The sequence below is a fragment of the Ornithorhynchus anatinus genome, unplaced genomic scaffold (genome assembly GCF_004115215.2).
Source record: "Ornithorhynchus anatinus isolate Pmale09 unplaced genomic scaffold, mOrnAna1.pri.v4 scaffold_93_arrow_ctg1, whole genome shotgun sequence".
Classification (NCBI taxonomy): domain Eukaryota; kingdom Metazoa; phylum Chordata; class Mammalia; order Monotremata; family Ornithorhynchidae; genus Ornithorhynchus; species Ornithorhynchus anatinus.
The window spans coordinates 49,523-66,148 of NW_024396943.1; the positions used below are offsets into that span (position 1 = coordinate 49,523).

The 16,626-nt window shown below is 47.6% G+C and overlaps 1 protein-coding gene across 1 annotated transcript in view; it reads left to right on the top strand.

Annotated features, from left to right (window-relative positions):
* Positions 1-15,924, top strand: part of LOC103166204 (RING finger protein 17) — a 36,239-nt gene extending 20,315 nt beyond the window's left edge. The window contains exons 10-16 of the mRNA XM_039911079.1: positions 26-151; positions 1,523-1,591; positions 3,533-3,649; positions 5,946-6,099; positions 10,206-10,341; positions 10,569-10,758; positions 15,748-15,924. Coding sequence (XP_039767013.1) covers positions 26-151; positions 1,523-1,591; positions 3,533-3,649; positions 5,946-6,099; positions 10,206-10,341; positions 10,569-10,758; positions 15,748-15,756 — 801 coding nt within the window. The 3' untranslated portion in view covers positions 15,757-15,924. The remainder of the gene's footprint in view (positions 1-25; positions 152-1,522; positions 1,592-3,532; positions 3,650-5,945; positions 6,100-10,205; positions 10,342-10,568; positions 10,759-15,747) is intronic.
* Positions 15,925-16,626: the final 702 nt, after the last annotated feature.

Here is a 16,626-nt window from a genome sequence, read left to right on the forward strand (position 1 = left end):
TGAGCTTTGATATTGAATTCAACAGAAATCTCCAGAGCATCCAGGAGGAAAATTATCTGTTCATCTCTATTTGGGCGGGATATCACTGTCTTTTGTTATGGCACAACATAAATACTGCACTTCTGAAAGCTGGGAGGATCTGGTGAAGTTGGTGAGTGAGCTGCCTTGTTAATCGTAGCTGGCGCATGTGTTATGAGAATTTCCAGCTTGAACATGAACATGAGGAATACCATGTGCTTGTTTCACGTTGTGGCGGAGTACCCATCGGATTCTCCTGATTTTGTGATTGATTGGTTTTTAGATTTAATAATAGTATTAATAATAATAATGATGGTATTTAAGTGCTTATTATGTGCCAAAGCACTGTTCTAAGCACTGGGGTAGATACAAGGCAATCAGGTTGTCCCTCGTGGGGCTCACAGACTTAATCCCCATTTTACAGATGAGGTAACTGAGGCACAGAGAAGTGAAGTGACTTGCCCAAAGTCACACAGCTGAAAAATGGCAGGGCTGAGATTAGAACCCACGACCTCAGACTCCCAAGCCCATCCCCTTGCCACTGAGCCACTCAGTTTTCTGTTCAGATGCTTGCGTAGCAGTGAAAAAATCCCTAGAAAAGGTTATCTCTTGATTTAGAAGATCAGAACTTTTCAGTTGTAAAATTAGGGGGATTTGTGGTCATGTCTTCCAGCTTTGGCTTCAGCAGTTTGAATGACAAAGGTTCTGAATAGGGGTGTACTGGGGCTTGTGTGTCAGACCCTGTTTTAGAAGCCAGGGAAGACTCCTGAGCTAGATATTTTCAGAAACAGCGAAGCTGCCATTGTGGGGAATTGAGAGAGAGACAGAGAGGGATCTCTTCCAGGTGCCAAATCCTCGGAGAGCTCAGCTGGACTCAGAGCCACTACAGGAGCATGTCGAGGGTGGGGGGTGGCGTAGAATGGTGTGTTTTTGGTTCCCCCTCATTCCAGAGCTGCACAGCTTTGCTTTAGCTAAACGAAAACCAGGAAACAAGCTCAATACCTTAAAATATGGGGCCATCATTTATTTAAGGAGGCTCAGAGATCTAGTGAAAGCACAGTGAAGGAAGATTGGAAGAATGACTTTGAGGTATGTTGCCAAGCCCCAAACCTGGGGCCGGGTCACTTCTTCTTTACATAATACCCCATCCCTCCATCCCTCCATCTATCCATGTGTCATCCAGTGGCATTTTTTGAGTGCTTACTGTTTGCAGAGTACTGGACTAAGTCCTTGGAAGAGGACGCTACGACAGAGTTGGTAGACACCATCCCTGCCCACAAGGAGCTTACGGTCTAGAGGGAGCCCAAGGGGACGTTCGAGAGATAAATGCTCTCTTATTCTAGACTCCACAGAACCGCAAAAGTGTTGCATTAATTGATCAGTCGACGGGATTTATTGAGCGCTTACCGTGTGCACAGCACTGTACTGGACGCTTGTACAATGTGATAGTACTATGCACTTGGTAGAGAATGGTGCAATATAATCATAAGATTTACTTCCCCAGGCACTTCCATTTGGACGACCTTCCGAGGGCTTAACAGTCACTAAACTACCTCTGCGAGCTCAATGTCAGGTACGTCATTTCTTAGCCACTTGGCAGCAATGTTATTCCCAGAGAATTTGTCAGAAAATACCTCAGAGTAGGGATGAATGAACCAATCAGTCAGTGGCATTATTGAGCACTTAATGTGTGCAGAGCAGTGGACTAAGTGCTTGGGATAGTCCACTCTAAAGAGCTGGCAGACATGCTCCCTGCCCACAGTGACCTTAGAGTCTGTCGACTCTATTGTACCTTCGCAAAGGCTTTGAGTGCTCTGCACAGAGTAAGCACTTGATCAATCGATAAAGTCTAACTGATTGATCGGGTGACTGATATTTTACTGATTTGCCATTTGTAATTGGTTGCCTATGGTTTTACCTCTGATTTTCCTATCCCCCAGAATTGCTTGCTTCCTTGCTTCAGGTGAAAGTGGGGGAAAACTCACCTTGAAAAAATGCCAGGCACATGAGCGTTCCACCATCCTACCTCTTCCTTTCAAAAAAACAGACTGGAACCTGGCAGAGCAGCTCGGGGAAGCTGTCTCTGGTGGCCTGTCTATCTTCTTCCTGCTCCTGTCTGTAATCTGTTTTCCTGACTGGCTCCCCGTGTGGACTGTAAGCTCCTCGTGGGCAGGGATTGTGTCTGCCGACTCTTTTGGACTTTCCCAAGTGCTTCGTAGAGTGCTCCACATCCAGTAAGAGCTTGATGCCATCGATGGATCGATCGCTCCATGGCTTCTCACTCTCGAAATGGAAAGTTGAGACCTGGGTCTCCATCGGGCAGTGGTATTAATTGAGTGCCTCCTGTGGGTAGGACCCCATTCTAAGCATTGCGGGGAGAACAGTGGAGGACAATGCAATTAGTAGACCCAATCCTTGTCCTCAAGGAGCTCACAATCTAGTGGGACAGAGGGACCCTAAAATCCATTACAGATAGGAGGACAGATTAGAAATACAAAATATATGTAACGCAAAGCTACCGGATGGGTGAGAACGGACACTAAAATCCATTATAGATAGGAGGATGGATTAGAAGTACAAAATATGTGTAACACAAGGGTGCCGGATGGATGAGAACGTATCTACCAATTCTGTTGTCCTCTCCCAGGTCCTTAGAAAAGTACTCTGCACTTTTGAGGGCTCCATAGATACCGTTGATTTACGGTACGCTTGAAATACCACAACTTTATTGAATGCACATTTCCAAAATGCCTTCTCCAACTAAGCTCTCATTTCCTCTTCTGCTCCCTTTTGCGACGCCTCTTGCACTTGGATTTGTGGCCTTTATTCGCCCTACCCTTAGCCCCACGGCACTTGCGTGCACATCTCTAATTCATTTATTTATGTTAATGGCCATCTCCTGTAGACTGTAAGTTGGTTGCGGGCAGGGAACATGTGTACCGGCTCTGTATTGGATTCTCCCAAGTGCTCAGTACGGTGTTTTGCACAAAGTAAGTGCTTAATAAATAGGATCGATTGAGGTGGGGAGTGGGGCTGGGGATGTGACCACCCGAGTGTTTAGGTAGCGTGGAAGTGCCAGCATGGCAGTCGGAGAGACTCGAAATGAGTCGGGGAAGGGCTCCCGGGGACATCTGATCGCAGAAGGGCTTGGAAGGCAGCCAGGGCGATAGTGTGTGTCAGTTATGGCGAGGGATGGAAAGAGGGCGTTCCAGACAAGGAGAGTGTGAGCTAGAGGTCGACGACATTCGTTCATTAAATCGTATTTATCGAGCGCTTACCGTGTGCAGGTCACAGTATTAAGTGTTTGGCAGAGTATAGTACGACAATAAACGGACACCATTCCCTGCCCACAATGAGCTTACGGTCTGGGCAAGGTAAGGGAACCTGGACTGTAGTGGGAGAAGAGTGAATAAGGAGGAGGGAGAGTGCTGATGAGTGCCTTTAAAGCCAAGGCAATGCAAGACTGACTCGAACAGCATCCCTGTGGATTAATGTATGCGTTCTGTTGTTCTAGGAAATTTTTCAGCCTGAAACAACGATCCCAGTTTTGCCACAGTACTCTGTCCTGTCTCTGCCTCCTCCAGGAAACCTTTTTCCCATTCAAGTTAGGCACCTTATCTTACCTAATGAGGTGTGAGATTTCAGTTATTTTCATTCATGATACTGTTGCTTTCTACAGTGAGAGAAGCAGCGTAGTCTAGTGGACAGAGTCCAGGGCTGGATTCACATCCCATCTGTGCCACTTGCCTACTGTGTGACTCCGGGTAAGTCACTCAACTGTTCTGTGCCTCAGTTCCTCATCTGGGAACTGAGGAGGAGAAATGCCTGTCCTCCTTCCCCTTAGACTGTGAGCCCCGGGTGGGAAAGGGACTGCATCTGATCTGATTGCATTTTTTTTATGGTTTCCATTAAGTGCTTATTATGTGCCAGGCACTATACAAAGCATTGGGGTAGATAAAAAATAATCAGGTTGGACACAGTCCCTTTCCCACATGGGGCTCGCAGTCTTAGTCCCCATTTTACAATGAAGTAAAGAGGCACAGAGAAGTGAGGTGACCTGCCCAAGGTCACACAGCAGACAGGTGGCGGAGCCAGGATTAGAATCCAGGTCCTCTGACTCCCAGGCCCTTGCTCTTTCCCCTAGGCCACGCTGCATTACATCTATCTCAGTTCTTAGCACATAGTAAGCGTTTAAGAGATACCCCTCAGCGCTTAGTACAGTGCCTGGCACAGAGTAAGCACTTAACAGATACCATAATTATTATTATAATTATCATTATTATTAGTGTGCTGTACTGCACGTATTGGAAACCGGACACATTTTTGGTTTCCAATAACTGAAAAATATTCTAACGATTTGACTGTTTGTCTGCTCCATTCATTTTCAAAGCAAAACTAACCTGTTTTTAATAAAATACACCAGATTCCCTCCCTGGAGAAAAGAATATAATCTAGGTGACCGAAATCTCTGCCATACTTGTGGTCACAGAGTCCCTGGGTGAGAATTTGGCCAGCCCAAGCGTAGCAGCCCAGCCGGCATTTTGAACAGGAGGTCTGTAGAATTAGTGAGACTAGAGTTTTTTTTCCCCTGACATCACCACAGTTCTGTCTCTCTGTCACTTTTTAAATAGGTATGTCTCTGTATGTCTGTCGGTTTTGGTTTTCCATCTGGGGGGTGTCCCATGACTCCGACACCTTAATTCTGGCATTGTCCCCTCTGTGACCTCGGGGGTGGGGCTGCCAGGCCCTGACCTAAATAGAGCAGAATCCCGTCAATGTGGCCTTTCAAAGGAGGACCCAGTTGTCCTAACCCTTATTCCTGAGCTTTCACCCTCGCTCGCAGGTCCCGGTTATGGGTTTTGACGCTCTCGCCCCCTTCCCCGACTTACTTCAAGAGAGCCAAGTGAGGCTTGAGACCGAGGGGCACCCCGGGACCCAACTGCTCCACAGGCAAAGCAGTGGCCCCGGCTTTTTGATGTACTACTTCCACCTCAGGGTCCGGCCAGGAGGAGCCCTAGGGACCCAATCTACTGATGGTGTTTATTGAGCGCTTACCGTGTGCAGAGCACTGGACCGAGTGCTTGGGAGAATCCAATGGAACAAAGAGGGTAGAAACGTTCCATGCCCACAAGGAGCTTCCAGTCTAGACCCAACCCATGCCTGCCTGTGACTTGGGAGCAGTGGCACCTCCCGGGGCAGCAGTGCTCCCCGGCACCGGAGATGCTCGGCATGGGCTGGTCGGGGGGTAGGGGATCCTGGCTTCTCTGGAATTCAGGAGAAGATAGTGTTTTTTTTTTCTTTTTAATGGTATTTCTTTAAGCACTCACTATGCAGGAGAAACAGCATGCCCTAGTGGCAAGAGCACAGGATTGGGAGTCAGAGGACTTGGATTCTAATCCCAGCTCTGCCGCTTGTCTGCCGTGTGACCTTGGGCAAGCCACTTCTCTGTGCCTCAGTTACCTCATCTGTCAAATGGGGATTAAGACTGTGAGTCCCATGTGGGACAGGGCATGTGTCCAGCCTGATTACCTTGTATCTACCCCAGTGCAGAGAACAGTGCCTGGCACATAGTAAGCGGTTAACAAATACCTTAATTATTATCGTGTGCTAGGCACTGTACTAAGCATTGCGGTACATGCAAGCTAATCAGGTCGGGTGTGGCTCCGCCCCACATGGGGCTCACGGTCTTCATCCCCATTTTACAGATGAGGTAACTGAGGTCCAGATAAGTGAAGCGATTCATCCAAGGTCACCCAGCAGGCGAGTGCTGGAGCCAGGATTAGAAGCCAGGTCCTTCTGATTCCCACGCCCTGGCCTCTGTCCGCTAGGCCACGCCGCTTCTGGGCATTCCGTTGCTGCCATTTGGCGCCGTTTGGTCGTCACAGAGCTCTGTCTTTGGGGTTAAAGCGTCCCTTTTCTCGGCTTAGGTTTATATCCGCCTCGGCCAAGAAGCTGGTTCGAGCCCCTTGAGTGACACAGATGAAAGTGCAATCGTCTGGAAAGCGGAGAGCCTGGATCGAGTGCTGCAGCACTGGAAGGATAGTGTGACATCCCTTCTTCTCCTGACCGGCATGAAGACGGGTATTTGTACACTTTATTTTCACTATTTAGCCCTAAATCCGCATTTCATTTCAGCTTTGGCTGTGCCCTTTAGTATCCTTGTCAGACGTGGCTCTGATAGAATCATGCTGAGAGAGAAGTCATCGTGAATACCTTTCCTATACTCACAATAATAATGACAGTATTAATAATAATAGAATAGAATAATATAACATTATATAATGCGATAGCACCACATATTATTAATATAACACCATCATTATAATATCATTATATCATAATATCATAAAATCATAACCATTATATTATTTATCAATAACATAATTAATAACATGGTGGTGGTTATATCATTAATATAATATCATGCTATTATAACACATCATAAATATATATCATTACATTGCAATATATTATAATATTAAAATATAATATAATTATTAATAACACACCTGTCTCCTTCCATCCACACTGCTTGAGTTGGCTCATCGGGTTGACCTGGTTTCCGCCTTGCCCCCTCATCCCGCCGAGAAGCAGCGTGGCTCAGTGGAAAGAGCCCGGGCTTGGGAGTCAGAGGTCATGGGTTCGAATTCTGGCTCTGCCATTTGTCAGCTGTATGACTGTGGGCAAGTCACTTCACTTCTCTGTGCCTCAGCTATCGCATCTGTAAAATGGGGATTTTACTAAGTGCTGAGGTAGATACGGGGTAATCAGATTGTCCCTCATGAGGCTCACAGTCTTAATTCCCATTTTACAGATGAGGTAACTGAGGCATAGAGAAGTGAAGTGACTTGCCCACGGTCACACAGCTGACAAGTGGCAGAGCCGGGATTTGAACCCTTGACCTCTGACTCCCAAGCCTGTGCTCTTCCCAGTGAGCCATGCTGCTTCTGTACCGACTCTGTGTGTGGGACTGTCCCGTGCGCTTAGCCATTGGTATTTATTGAGCACTTACTGTGCGCAGAGCACTGTATTAGGCTCTTGGGAGAGTCCAATATAACAATCTGACACATTCCCTGCTCACAATGAGCAGAGTACAGTGCCGTGCACACAGGAAGCACACAGATACCACTGATTGATTGATTGATGGAAAACTGAAGCACTGCATATTATTCTGTGCGTGTAGGGACAGAAGGAATTTTTTTATGGTATTTGTTAAGCGCTTACTGTGTGTCCAACACTGTTCTAGACGCTGGGGTAGGTACAGGTTAATTAACTATAAAACAATAATGCAGTGGGCTGGTAGCGATGGAGCAGTCGGTCAGCATTATTGAGTGCTTATTGATTGTTCTCCCCCTCTAGACTGTAAGCTTGTTTTGGGCAGAGAATGTGTCTGTTTATTGCTATATTGTACTCTCCCAAGTGCCTAGTACAGTGCTTTGCACACAGTAAGCATTCAGTAAATTCGATTGAATGAATGAATGAATGCAGAGCACAGTACTCGGAGCTTGGGAGAGTACAATAAATAGACAGGATCCCCTGCCCTCAAGGAGCTTACGGTCTAGTGGGGAAGACAGACAATGAAATAAAATTAGAGGCAGGGAAGGTAGTCGACTATAGGCTCTGTCCTTAAGAGCTGGGGGAGCTAAGGTGATTGAGTGCTTAGGGGATACAGATGCAAGTGCCTAGGTGATACAGGAGGGAGGGAAATTGGGGTGGGGAAATCAGAGATTAGGCAGGGTATGCAGCCAGCCTTGGGTATTCGTGGGAGACTGTTGAGAGAAACCCTCCCGAATGAAGTGGAACCACAAATACCATCTGCGCCCGACAGCAGCCGCGCTCCATGCACTGGCACGTTTCCCGTCCCCCTCGGAGGCCATCCGGGCTTTCCTGGGGTGGGACGGGAAGGGGCCGGCCAGCCCTCCAAAGAGCCCGGGACCGTGGCTCGAAAGAGGCCGCGAGTCAACGAAACTGTGAATGCCGAGGGGCTACAGGGCTACTCTCTGTACCACGTGCCTGGGTGGTGGGATGGATGATGATAATGTGGTATTAAAAGCTGGCGTAAATACAAGATATTCTGATTGGACGCTGTCCCTGTCCCGCATAGGACTCCCAGTCTTAATCCCCATTTTACAGATGAGGGAACTGAGGCCTGCCCAGAGAAGTTAAGTGACTTGCTCAAGGTTCCACAGCAGACAAGTGGCTGAACCGGGATTAGAACCCAGGCCCTCTAACTCCCAGGTCTGTGCTCCTTCCAGTAGGCCATGCTGCTTCTCAGTAGATAGGTAACCTACCACCGAGGTAAAATCAATCAATCGATGTTATTTTTTGAGTGCTTACTATTTGCGGAGCACCAAACTAAGCTTCACTTGGGAAAGTGCAGTACAGTAGAGTTGGTAGACATGATTCCTGCCCTCAGGGAGATTACAGTTCTAGTGGGGGAGACAGACAGGAAAATCAATTACAGATAGGGGAAGCGGCAGAATGTGGGGATGTGTCCGTAAGTCTGGCGGGGCTGGGATGGGGAGAGTTGTAAAATGTTGGGCTGGGGTGGCGAGAGAATCAAAGTGCTTAAGTGTATAGACGACAGAAAAGGGAGGGCAAGTAGTTGGGGAAATGAGGGGTTAGTTAGGAAAGGCCTTTTGTTAAGGAGATGGGATGATAGGATGTCTTTGAAGGTGGGGAGAGTGGTGTGGTCTGTCCGATATAAAGTGGGAGGGAGGATGTGGACAAGGGGTAGGCGGCGAGGTCAGGTAGGAAGGTAGTTGGGTGACAAGCTTGGTGTCATCCTTGCTTCTGATCTCTCATTCACCCCTCATATCCAATCCGTTACCCAAACCTGTCAGTCTCAGCTTCACACCATCGCCAAGATCTGCCCTTTCCTCTCCATCCAAACCACTACCACTCATTATATTCCGACTGGATTACTACATTAGCATCCTCTCTGATCTCCCAACCTCCTGTCTCTCCCCACTCCACTCCCCACTCCAATCTATACTTCACTCTGCTGCCTGGATTATCTTTCTATAGAAACGGTCTGGGCATGTCACCTCCCCCCAAAAAAGTCTCCAGTGGTTGCCTATCAACCTCCATATCAAACAAAAACTCCTCACTATTGGCTTCAAAGCTCTCCACCCCTTTCCCCCCTCCTATCTCACCTCCCTTCTCTCCTTCTTCATCCCAGCCTGCACAATCCGCTCCTCTGCCGCTAACCTCCTCACCGTGCCTCATTCTCGCCTGTCCCGTCGTCGATCCCTGGCCCACGTCCTACCTCTGGCCTGGAATGTCATTCCTCCTCAAATCTGCCAAACCATCACACTTCCCCCCTTCAAAGCCCTATTGAAGGCTCACCTCCTCCAAGAGGCCTTCCCAGACTAAGCCCCCCTTTTCCTCTGCTCTCCCTCCCCCCCCATCACCCTGACTCGCTCCCTTTGCTCTACCCACCTCCCCGCCCCACAGCACTTTTGTACATATGAATGTATTTATAATTATAATTCTATTTATTTTATTATTGATGTATATATACATATTTATAATTCCTTTTATTTATAATGATGCTACTGATGCCTGTTTACCTGTTCTGATATCTGTCTCCTCCCCTTCTAGACTGTGAGCCCGTTGTGGACAGGTATTGTCTCTGTTGCTGAATTGTACTTCCCAAGTGCTTAGTACAGTGCACTGCACACAGTAAGTGCTCCATAAATATAATTGAATGAATGAATGAATGAATGAAGCGGGGAAGCTGATGGAATACATTCATGAAAGTGTGCGATGGAAGAGAGGGGTACGATTGAGGAATATACCTGAAAGACGTGATGAAATAGATGGGAGCAGGCACCAGTGGGGCAGGGATCGCCTCTTTGCGGCCCTGCTGTGCAGCCAGCTGCTCAAGAGGTTGTCGATGAGGGAAGTACTGTTCACCAAGCACCATAGCTCTTCACAAGCAGCAGTTCCAGAGCTGTCCCCTGGGCTGTGCAGTATAGGCGGCCCGTGGCAGAAACAGGCACTCACCCTGGGGCTGGGGAAACAGGTGCCTTCTGAGGGACTGGAGTGACAAGTTGTCTGTAAAAAGTGGAGAGCGTCATTATAACTGGCTGTTTTTCTCTTTCTCTCTCTCTCTCTTTCTCTCTCACACTCTCTCTCTCCCCATCTCCCTCTCCCTCCCCTCCCACAACATCCCTCCTTTTCAGGCATGCCTTGCCTGGCACAAACTCATGATGACTTGTGGAGTAGAGAAATAATCATTTCCATTAACAAACTGGATCCTCTCTCAGTTTTGGTGCAGTTCGTTGACTCTGGGACATATCAGAAATTGCCACCAAGCAGGTAAGTACAGTAGTTGTCTTAGTGAAGTTTTAATTTTCCATGAATTAGTCACTTCTCGAATGCATGTCACTCATCCCTTGCTCCCTTCTAAAAGGATTTTCTAGTTTAAAGGGACTTGAGTTATTTAGGAGCTGAAAAATCTGTTTTAGTCATAGTGGAGCTATTTCATTTTGTGACAGGTATTTTTGGTGAGTAGTTGTGGTTTGTTGTCTCCCAACCTCCTCCAGGTTACGTCAGATACCCGATGACCTTATGCGGGATCCAGCACAGGCTGTCAAAGTTACTTTGGCCGGGTTTAGACCGCCAAAAAAGGATTTAGAAAAAATACGGATTCCTTATTATCCCAACTGGAGCCTGGAAGCAATATGGGCTATGATAGAGTGTCTTCGGGACAAACGACTTCATGCTCTCACTTTGGTAAATCTTTATGGTTTAATCCAGCTCCCACACATGATGTAATATTTCAGAGTTGACATTTGTCGGTGTTCCTGTCAGTGTTAATAATAATGTTGGTATTTGTTAAGCGCTTACTATGTGCCGAGCACTGTTCTAAGCGCTGGGGTAGACACAGGGGAATCAGGTTGTCCCACGTGGGGCTCACAGTCTTAATCCTCATTTTACAGATGAGGGAACTGAGGCACAGAGACGTTAAGTGACTTGCCCACAGTCACACAGCTGACAAGTGGCAGAGCTGGGATTCGAACTCATGAGCCCTGACTCCAAAGCCCGTGCTCTTTCCACTGAGCCACGCTGCTGCTCCTATAGTGTTCTATGGGACTCTGATGTCCACTCAGCTCTCTGTAAAATTATGGCTGTTTTAATGGAAACCCAATCCGGAAGAGATGCCTCTGTATCACTCACCGGGATTCTCTCCCCGCGCCCCCACCGCGCCCCCTTACCCCTCCTCCCCAAGCCCTGGTCGGGAGGAGAGAAATCACTTGACTCACCTGCCTGTTTGTTGAGGGCAATGCATTGTTTTTTCTCTCCTGGTGCAATTTGCACCGCCCCCCCCCCCAACCCCCACCCTTTTCCCCCATAGTGTATGTTCACTCATATTTATTGAGTGTGTACTGTGTGCAGAGCATTGTACTAAGTAAGTGCTTGGGAGAGTGCAATATAACAATAAACAGACACATTCCCTGCTCACAACGAGCTTACAGTCTAGAGGGGGAACTACAGAGGGGACACTACAGTCTAGTGTAGTAGCTCACCCTCTCATTTTGATGTCCTGATTGATTGAAAATTGGTATTTTAGTGGTCTAAATTAGGAATTCATTTGGGATGTGCAAGTTGACACCATTGAGTTTACCTGATTTTCTTAACCAGATAGAAACACTTCAAAATCTCAAAGTGATGGGGGCACCACAGAGTTGCCTAACTACAACTTTTATCTTTGGTGGAGAGACCAAAAGAAAAACTGAGCCACCACAACCAGAAAATCTAATAGGAGGAAAGGAAAGAGGCTAGAATTGCAGCATATCATAACCAATAAAATTCAGTGCCAATTCTGTAGGCCTGTTGCCTTCTGCTATGGGGAGCTGCGTTGGGAGTCAGGATGATCCCATCTGTGTCAAAATGGCATCAGTCGGTTAAGGCAGAGGTCACAGCATATGGAATTCACATTCCCCCTAGCAGGGTCTGCCACAGATGAACATCTCAGAATCGAGATGTCCTCCACAAACAGGACTGATGTTCTCGGCATGATCAATAATGATAATAATAATAACAATAATGGTATTTATTAAGCGCTTACTATGTGCCGAGCACTGTTCTAAGCGCTGTGGTGGATAAAAGGTAATCAGGTTTTCCCAGGTGGGGCTCACAGTTTTAATCCCCATTTTACAGATGAGGTAACTGAGGCACAGAGAAGTTAAGCGACTTGCCCAAGGTCACACAGCAGACAAGTTCTCTCGGAACCACCCCTGTGTGCGAGGGGGCCTTGGGGGATTTTTACAACGTTTGAGATTTGGGAAGCAGCATGGCCTAGTGGAAAGAGGTCTTGGGTTCTAATCCACTTGTCTGCTGGGTGACCTTGGGCAAGTCACTTCACTTCTCCGGGCCTCAGTTACCTCATCTGTAAATGGGGAATTAAATCCCCCTTCTTTTGATTTAAGACTGTGAGCCATACGTGGGACAGGGACTGTATGCCTCGTGTCCTATCACTCCCTGATTTCCCCAACGGTGTTCTATTCATTCAATAGTATTTATTGAGTGCTTACTATGTGCAGAGCACTGTACTAAGCGCTTGGGATGAACAAGTCGGCAACAGATAGAGACAGTCCCTGCCGTTTGACGGGCTTACAGTCTAATCGGGGGAGACGGACAGACAAGAACAATGGCACTAAACAGTGTCAAGGGGAAGAACATCTCGTAAAAACAATGGCAACTAAATAGAATCAAGGCGAGGTACAATTCATTAACAAAATAAATAGGGTAACGAAAATATATACAGTATATACATATATAAAATATATACATCCACCTCCACATTCAACAGAAACTCCTTACCGTCGGCTTTAAAGCATTCAGTCACCTTTCCCCCTCCTATCGTACCTCTCTGATTTCCTGCTGCAACCCAGCATGCTCTCTTTGCTCCTTTAATGAATTCTTGTTGATCCCACTGCGGACTCCTTGCGCACGTCCTGCAACTCCCTCTCCCTTCATAGTTGACAGACCACCACTCTCTCCACCTTTAAAGCCTTATTAAAAGCGCATCTCCAAAAAGCCTTCCCTGACTAAGCCCTCATTTCCCCTATTCCCTCTCCCTTCTTGGTAACTGTGGCACTTGCATTTGTACATTTTATGCATCCTACCCTCAGCCCCACAGAACCTCTGTAATAATAATAATAATGTTGGCATTTAAGTGCTTACTATATGCTGAGCACTGTTCTAAGCGCTGGGGTAGATACAGGGTAATCAGGTTGTCCCACGTGAGGCTCATAGTCTTAATCCCCATTTTACAGATGAGGTAACTGAGGCACAGAGAAATTAAGTGACTTGCCTACAGTCACACAACTGCCAAGTGGCAGAGTCGAGATTCGAACCCCTGACCTCTGACTCCCAAACCCGTGCTCTTTCCACTGAGCCACGTTGCTTCTGTACATCTGTGTAATTTATCTTAAGGTCTGGCTCTCTTCTAGACTTTCAGCCCCTTATGGGCAGGGAACATGTCTTCCAGATCAGTTAGATTGTACTCTCCCAGGCACTTATTACAGTGCTCTGCACCCAGTAAGCACTCAATAAATAGGATTAGTTGATTGATCAGTCAGTGGCCTTGACTACAGCTCTTGTGACTGCACTTTCAAGTCCAATAAGCCACTTTGAGTGCCCAGAGACATTTAATTTTTGCTTCGTTTGAAAGTTAGAATTACCCTTAGTGTAGACTACAGATTTTGCTGTGTGGAAAAGTGAATTCTGAACTTTTTCCTGAATAGGGCATCAACCTTTGACATTTTAGAATAAAACCAAAAGATCTCAGAGAAATGAGACCTCCCCCCACCCATATGGCAGTCAACGTATGTGCTCTATATAAAATGCAGGTCCCAGCTTTCCCCTGTTGCAAAACAATCTCCCCGGCAATATGTTTCTCCTGCCAGAATCTTCTTTGCAGGTGGCGGCGTTAGTGGCGTTAATGGTGGTGGGACAGCAGCAGAGCCAGGGCGTCCCTGCTGTTCTGGAAGCCAGAGGAGTTGGGCAACTGTTGCAGGCCAGAATGTTCTGTGCAATCAATCGGTCGAATTTAGTGAGCGCTTACTGTGCAGAGCACAGGACTAAGTGCTTGGAAGAGGACAATGGAACAGAGTTGGTGGCCTGTTCCCTGCCCACAATGAGATTTCAGTCTACGGGGGAGATGGGTGTTAATCTACATAAATAAATTATAGATATGGACACAAGTGCTCTGGGGCTGAGGGGGAGGGGTGGCTAAAAGGTGCAAACCCAAGTGCAGCGACAATGCAGATGGGAGTGGGAGAAGAGAGAATGAGGCTTTAGTTGGCCAGCGCCTCTTAGAGGAGATGTCATTTGAAAGTAGGGAGAGTGACAGTCTGGCCAAAAGGAAGAGGGAGGGCATTCCAGCCCAGTGGAGTGCAAGAGAAGTGGAGCCAGTGGCAGATCTCCAGGACCCAGGAGGACTTCAGTCTGTCCGCTCGTTCTGGGCGGGGAAGGTGTCTGCTCATTCTGATGTATTGTACTCTCCCAAGCACTTAGTATAGTGCTCTGCACATAGGAAGTGCTCAAAAAATACCGTCGATTGATTGGCAGCAGAGGTTGAGGTGACGGGCTTACCCAGGGAGGATAGGCCAAAACCTCTCTTGGTCAAATGAAAGCTTGGGGTAGCTGAGAGTCTTGTCCCAGAGTATTGGCTGTCAAAACCTTGGCCCCGAGTCAATCAATCGATCAGTCAGTCAAGGGCATTTATTAAGCATTCACTCTGTGCAAGGCACTGCACTTAAAGCTCACGAGAGTACAATACAACAGACTAGGTAGACACGATCCCTTCCTCCAAGAAGCTTACACTCTCCAGGGAGAGACAGAAATGAAAATAGACTATGGAGAAGGGTAACAGTAGAATATTAAGATGTTTCCCCAGGTGCTGTGGGACCGGGGTGAGTATCGAGGCAGCTGAGGGGTATACAACCAAATGCAGAGTTGACGCAGAGGTGAGAGGACCGATGAGGAAACTCAAGGGCTAGGTCCGGGAAGGCCTCATGAGCCTCCACTGCCCTCTGCCTAAGCTACAAGACAAGTGTTGTGTGGATGATGAGCCCCCGTAACTTGCCCGATGCCCTTCCGCGGGCCCTGTGCGTTAATTCACTGTCTGACTAGTTCCCAGACCTCCCCCAGTTTCTCCACCATACCCAGAGTTTCCTTAGATGCCCCACCCAGTCTGCAGCAGCCTTCATTTCATGGGGTTTGCTCTCTGGGTACCCGGAGATCGAGGACCCTTCTAACCGCAGCTACTGCTGCCGATATCAAGCAGGCTCCGTCCACCTCCTTGCACCTGGCTTTCCCTACAACTCTTGGTCGCTGCCATAGTAGACCCGTTCACCAGAAGTGCGGGACTCTTGCTAGGCTCCTACGTCATTCACCCTGTCCATGGCTAGGGTCTCTGGCAACCCAGTACCAGCTAAAATGGCATGAGATTTGAATAGTGCTATTACAATCCCCTCTCCTCCCCTCCTCATCCCCCTGGCACTTATGTCCACATCTGTAGTTTATTCATATTAATGTCTGTCTCCCCCTCCAGACTCTAAGCTTTTTGTGAGCAGGGAATGTGTCTGTTTATTGTTGTATTGTACTCTCCTGAGCGCTTAGTACAGTGCTCCACACACAGTAGAGCACTCAATAAATACAACTGAATGAATGAATAACCTAGATTGAAGTCAGCCTCCGGTTTTTGTTTTTCAGGGGTTCTAGTAAAAGCCGTGGAATTTGGGGAGAAGAGCAGAAGAGTGATGCATAGAACGGATTTGTGATATGCTAAGTTTTATGTAATATGAGGTGTCATCCAAAGCAAATGTATGTTGGGTTTGGAACTATTTTCAGATGCTGAAAAAAGAGTATTACAATAAAATTCGCTTCTGACTCTTCATGTGAAAGTTTCCCAATAGATTCCATTAATTCTTTTCCCACTCCTCAGGGCATTTGCCCCTCTCTGACCATGCCTCATCCCTGCGGCTCCAGAGTTGAGTGAAACGTTCCTGGCGGCAGCGGCAATGGCAGCCTTTGGGGCGGGCCTTACGCTATCACGGCACCGTCCCTGGGAATGTCCCCTTCCTGACTCAATGTCTTGGCAAAGCCGCGAAGCCTAACGGATAGAGCACGGGACCGGGAGTCAGGAGACGCAAGTTCTAATAAAGGCTCCGCACCTGGCCTGCCGTGTGACCTTGAGTAAGTCACTGAACCTCTCTGTACCTCCATTTTCTCATCTGTAATGTAGGGATAAATACCTGGCTTTTTTTTTATGTAAATTTGTGGTTCTTGTAAGCACTTACTGTATGTCAAACACTGTTCTAGGCGCTGGGTTAGATAGAAGTTGGTTAGATTGGACACAGTCCTTGACCCACGTGGGGGCTCACGGATGTAAGTAGGAGGGAGAACAGGTATTGAATCCACATTTTGCAGTGTGGAAACTGAGGCCCAGAGATGGTAAATGACTTGCCAAAGGTGTCACGGCGGAGCGTTTGGCAGACCAAGAATTAGAACCCGGGTCCTCTGACTTGCAGGCCCTAGGCCACGCTGCTTCTCAGCTATTCTCCCCCCGCCTTAGATAGTGATCCCCATGTG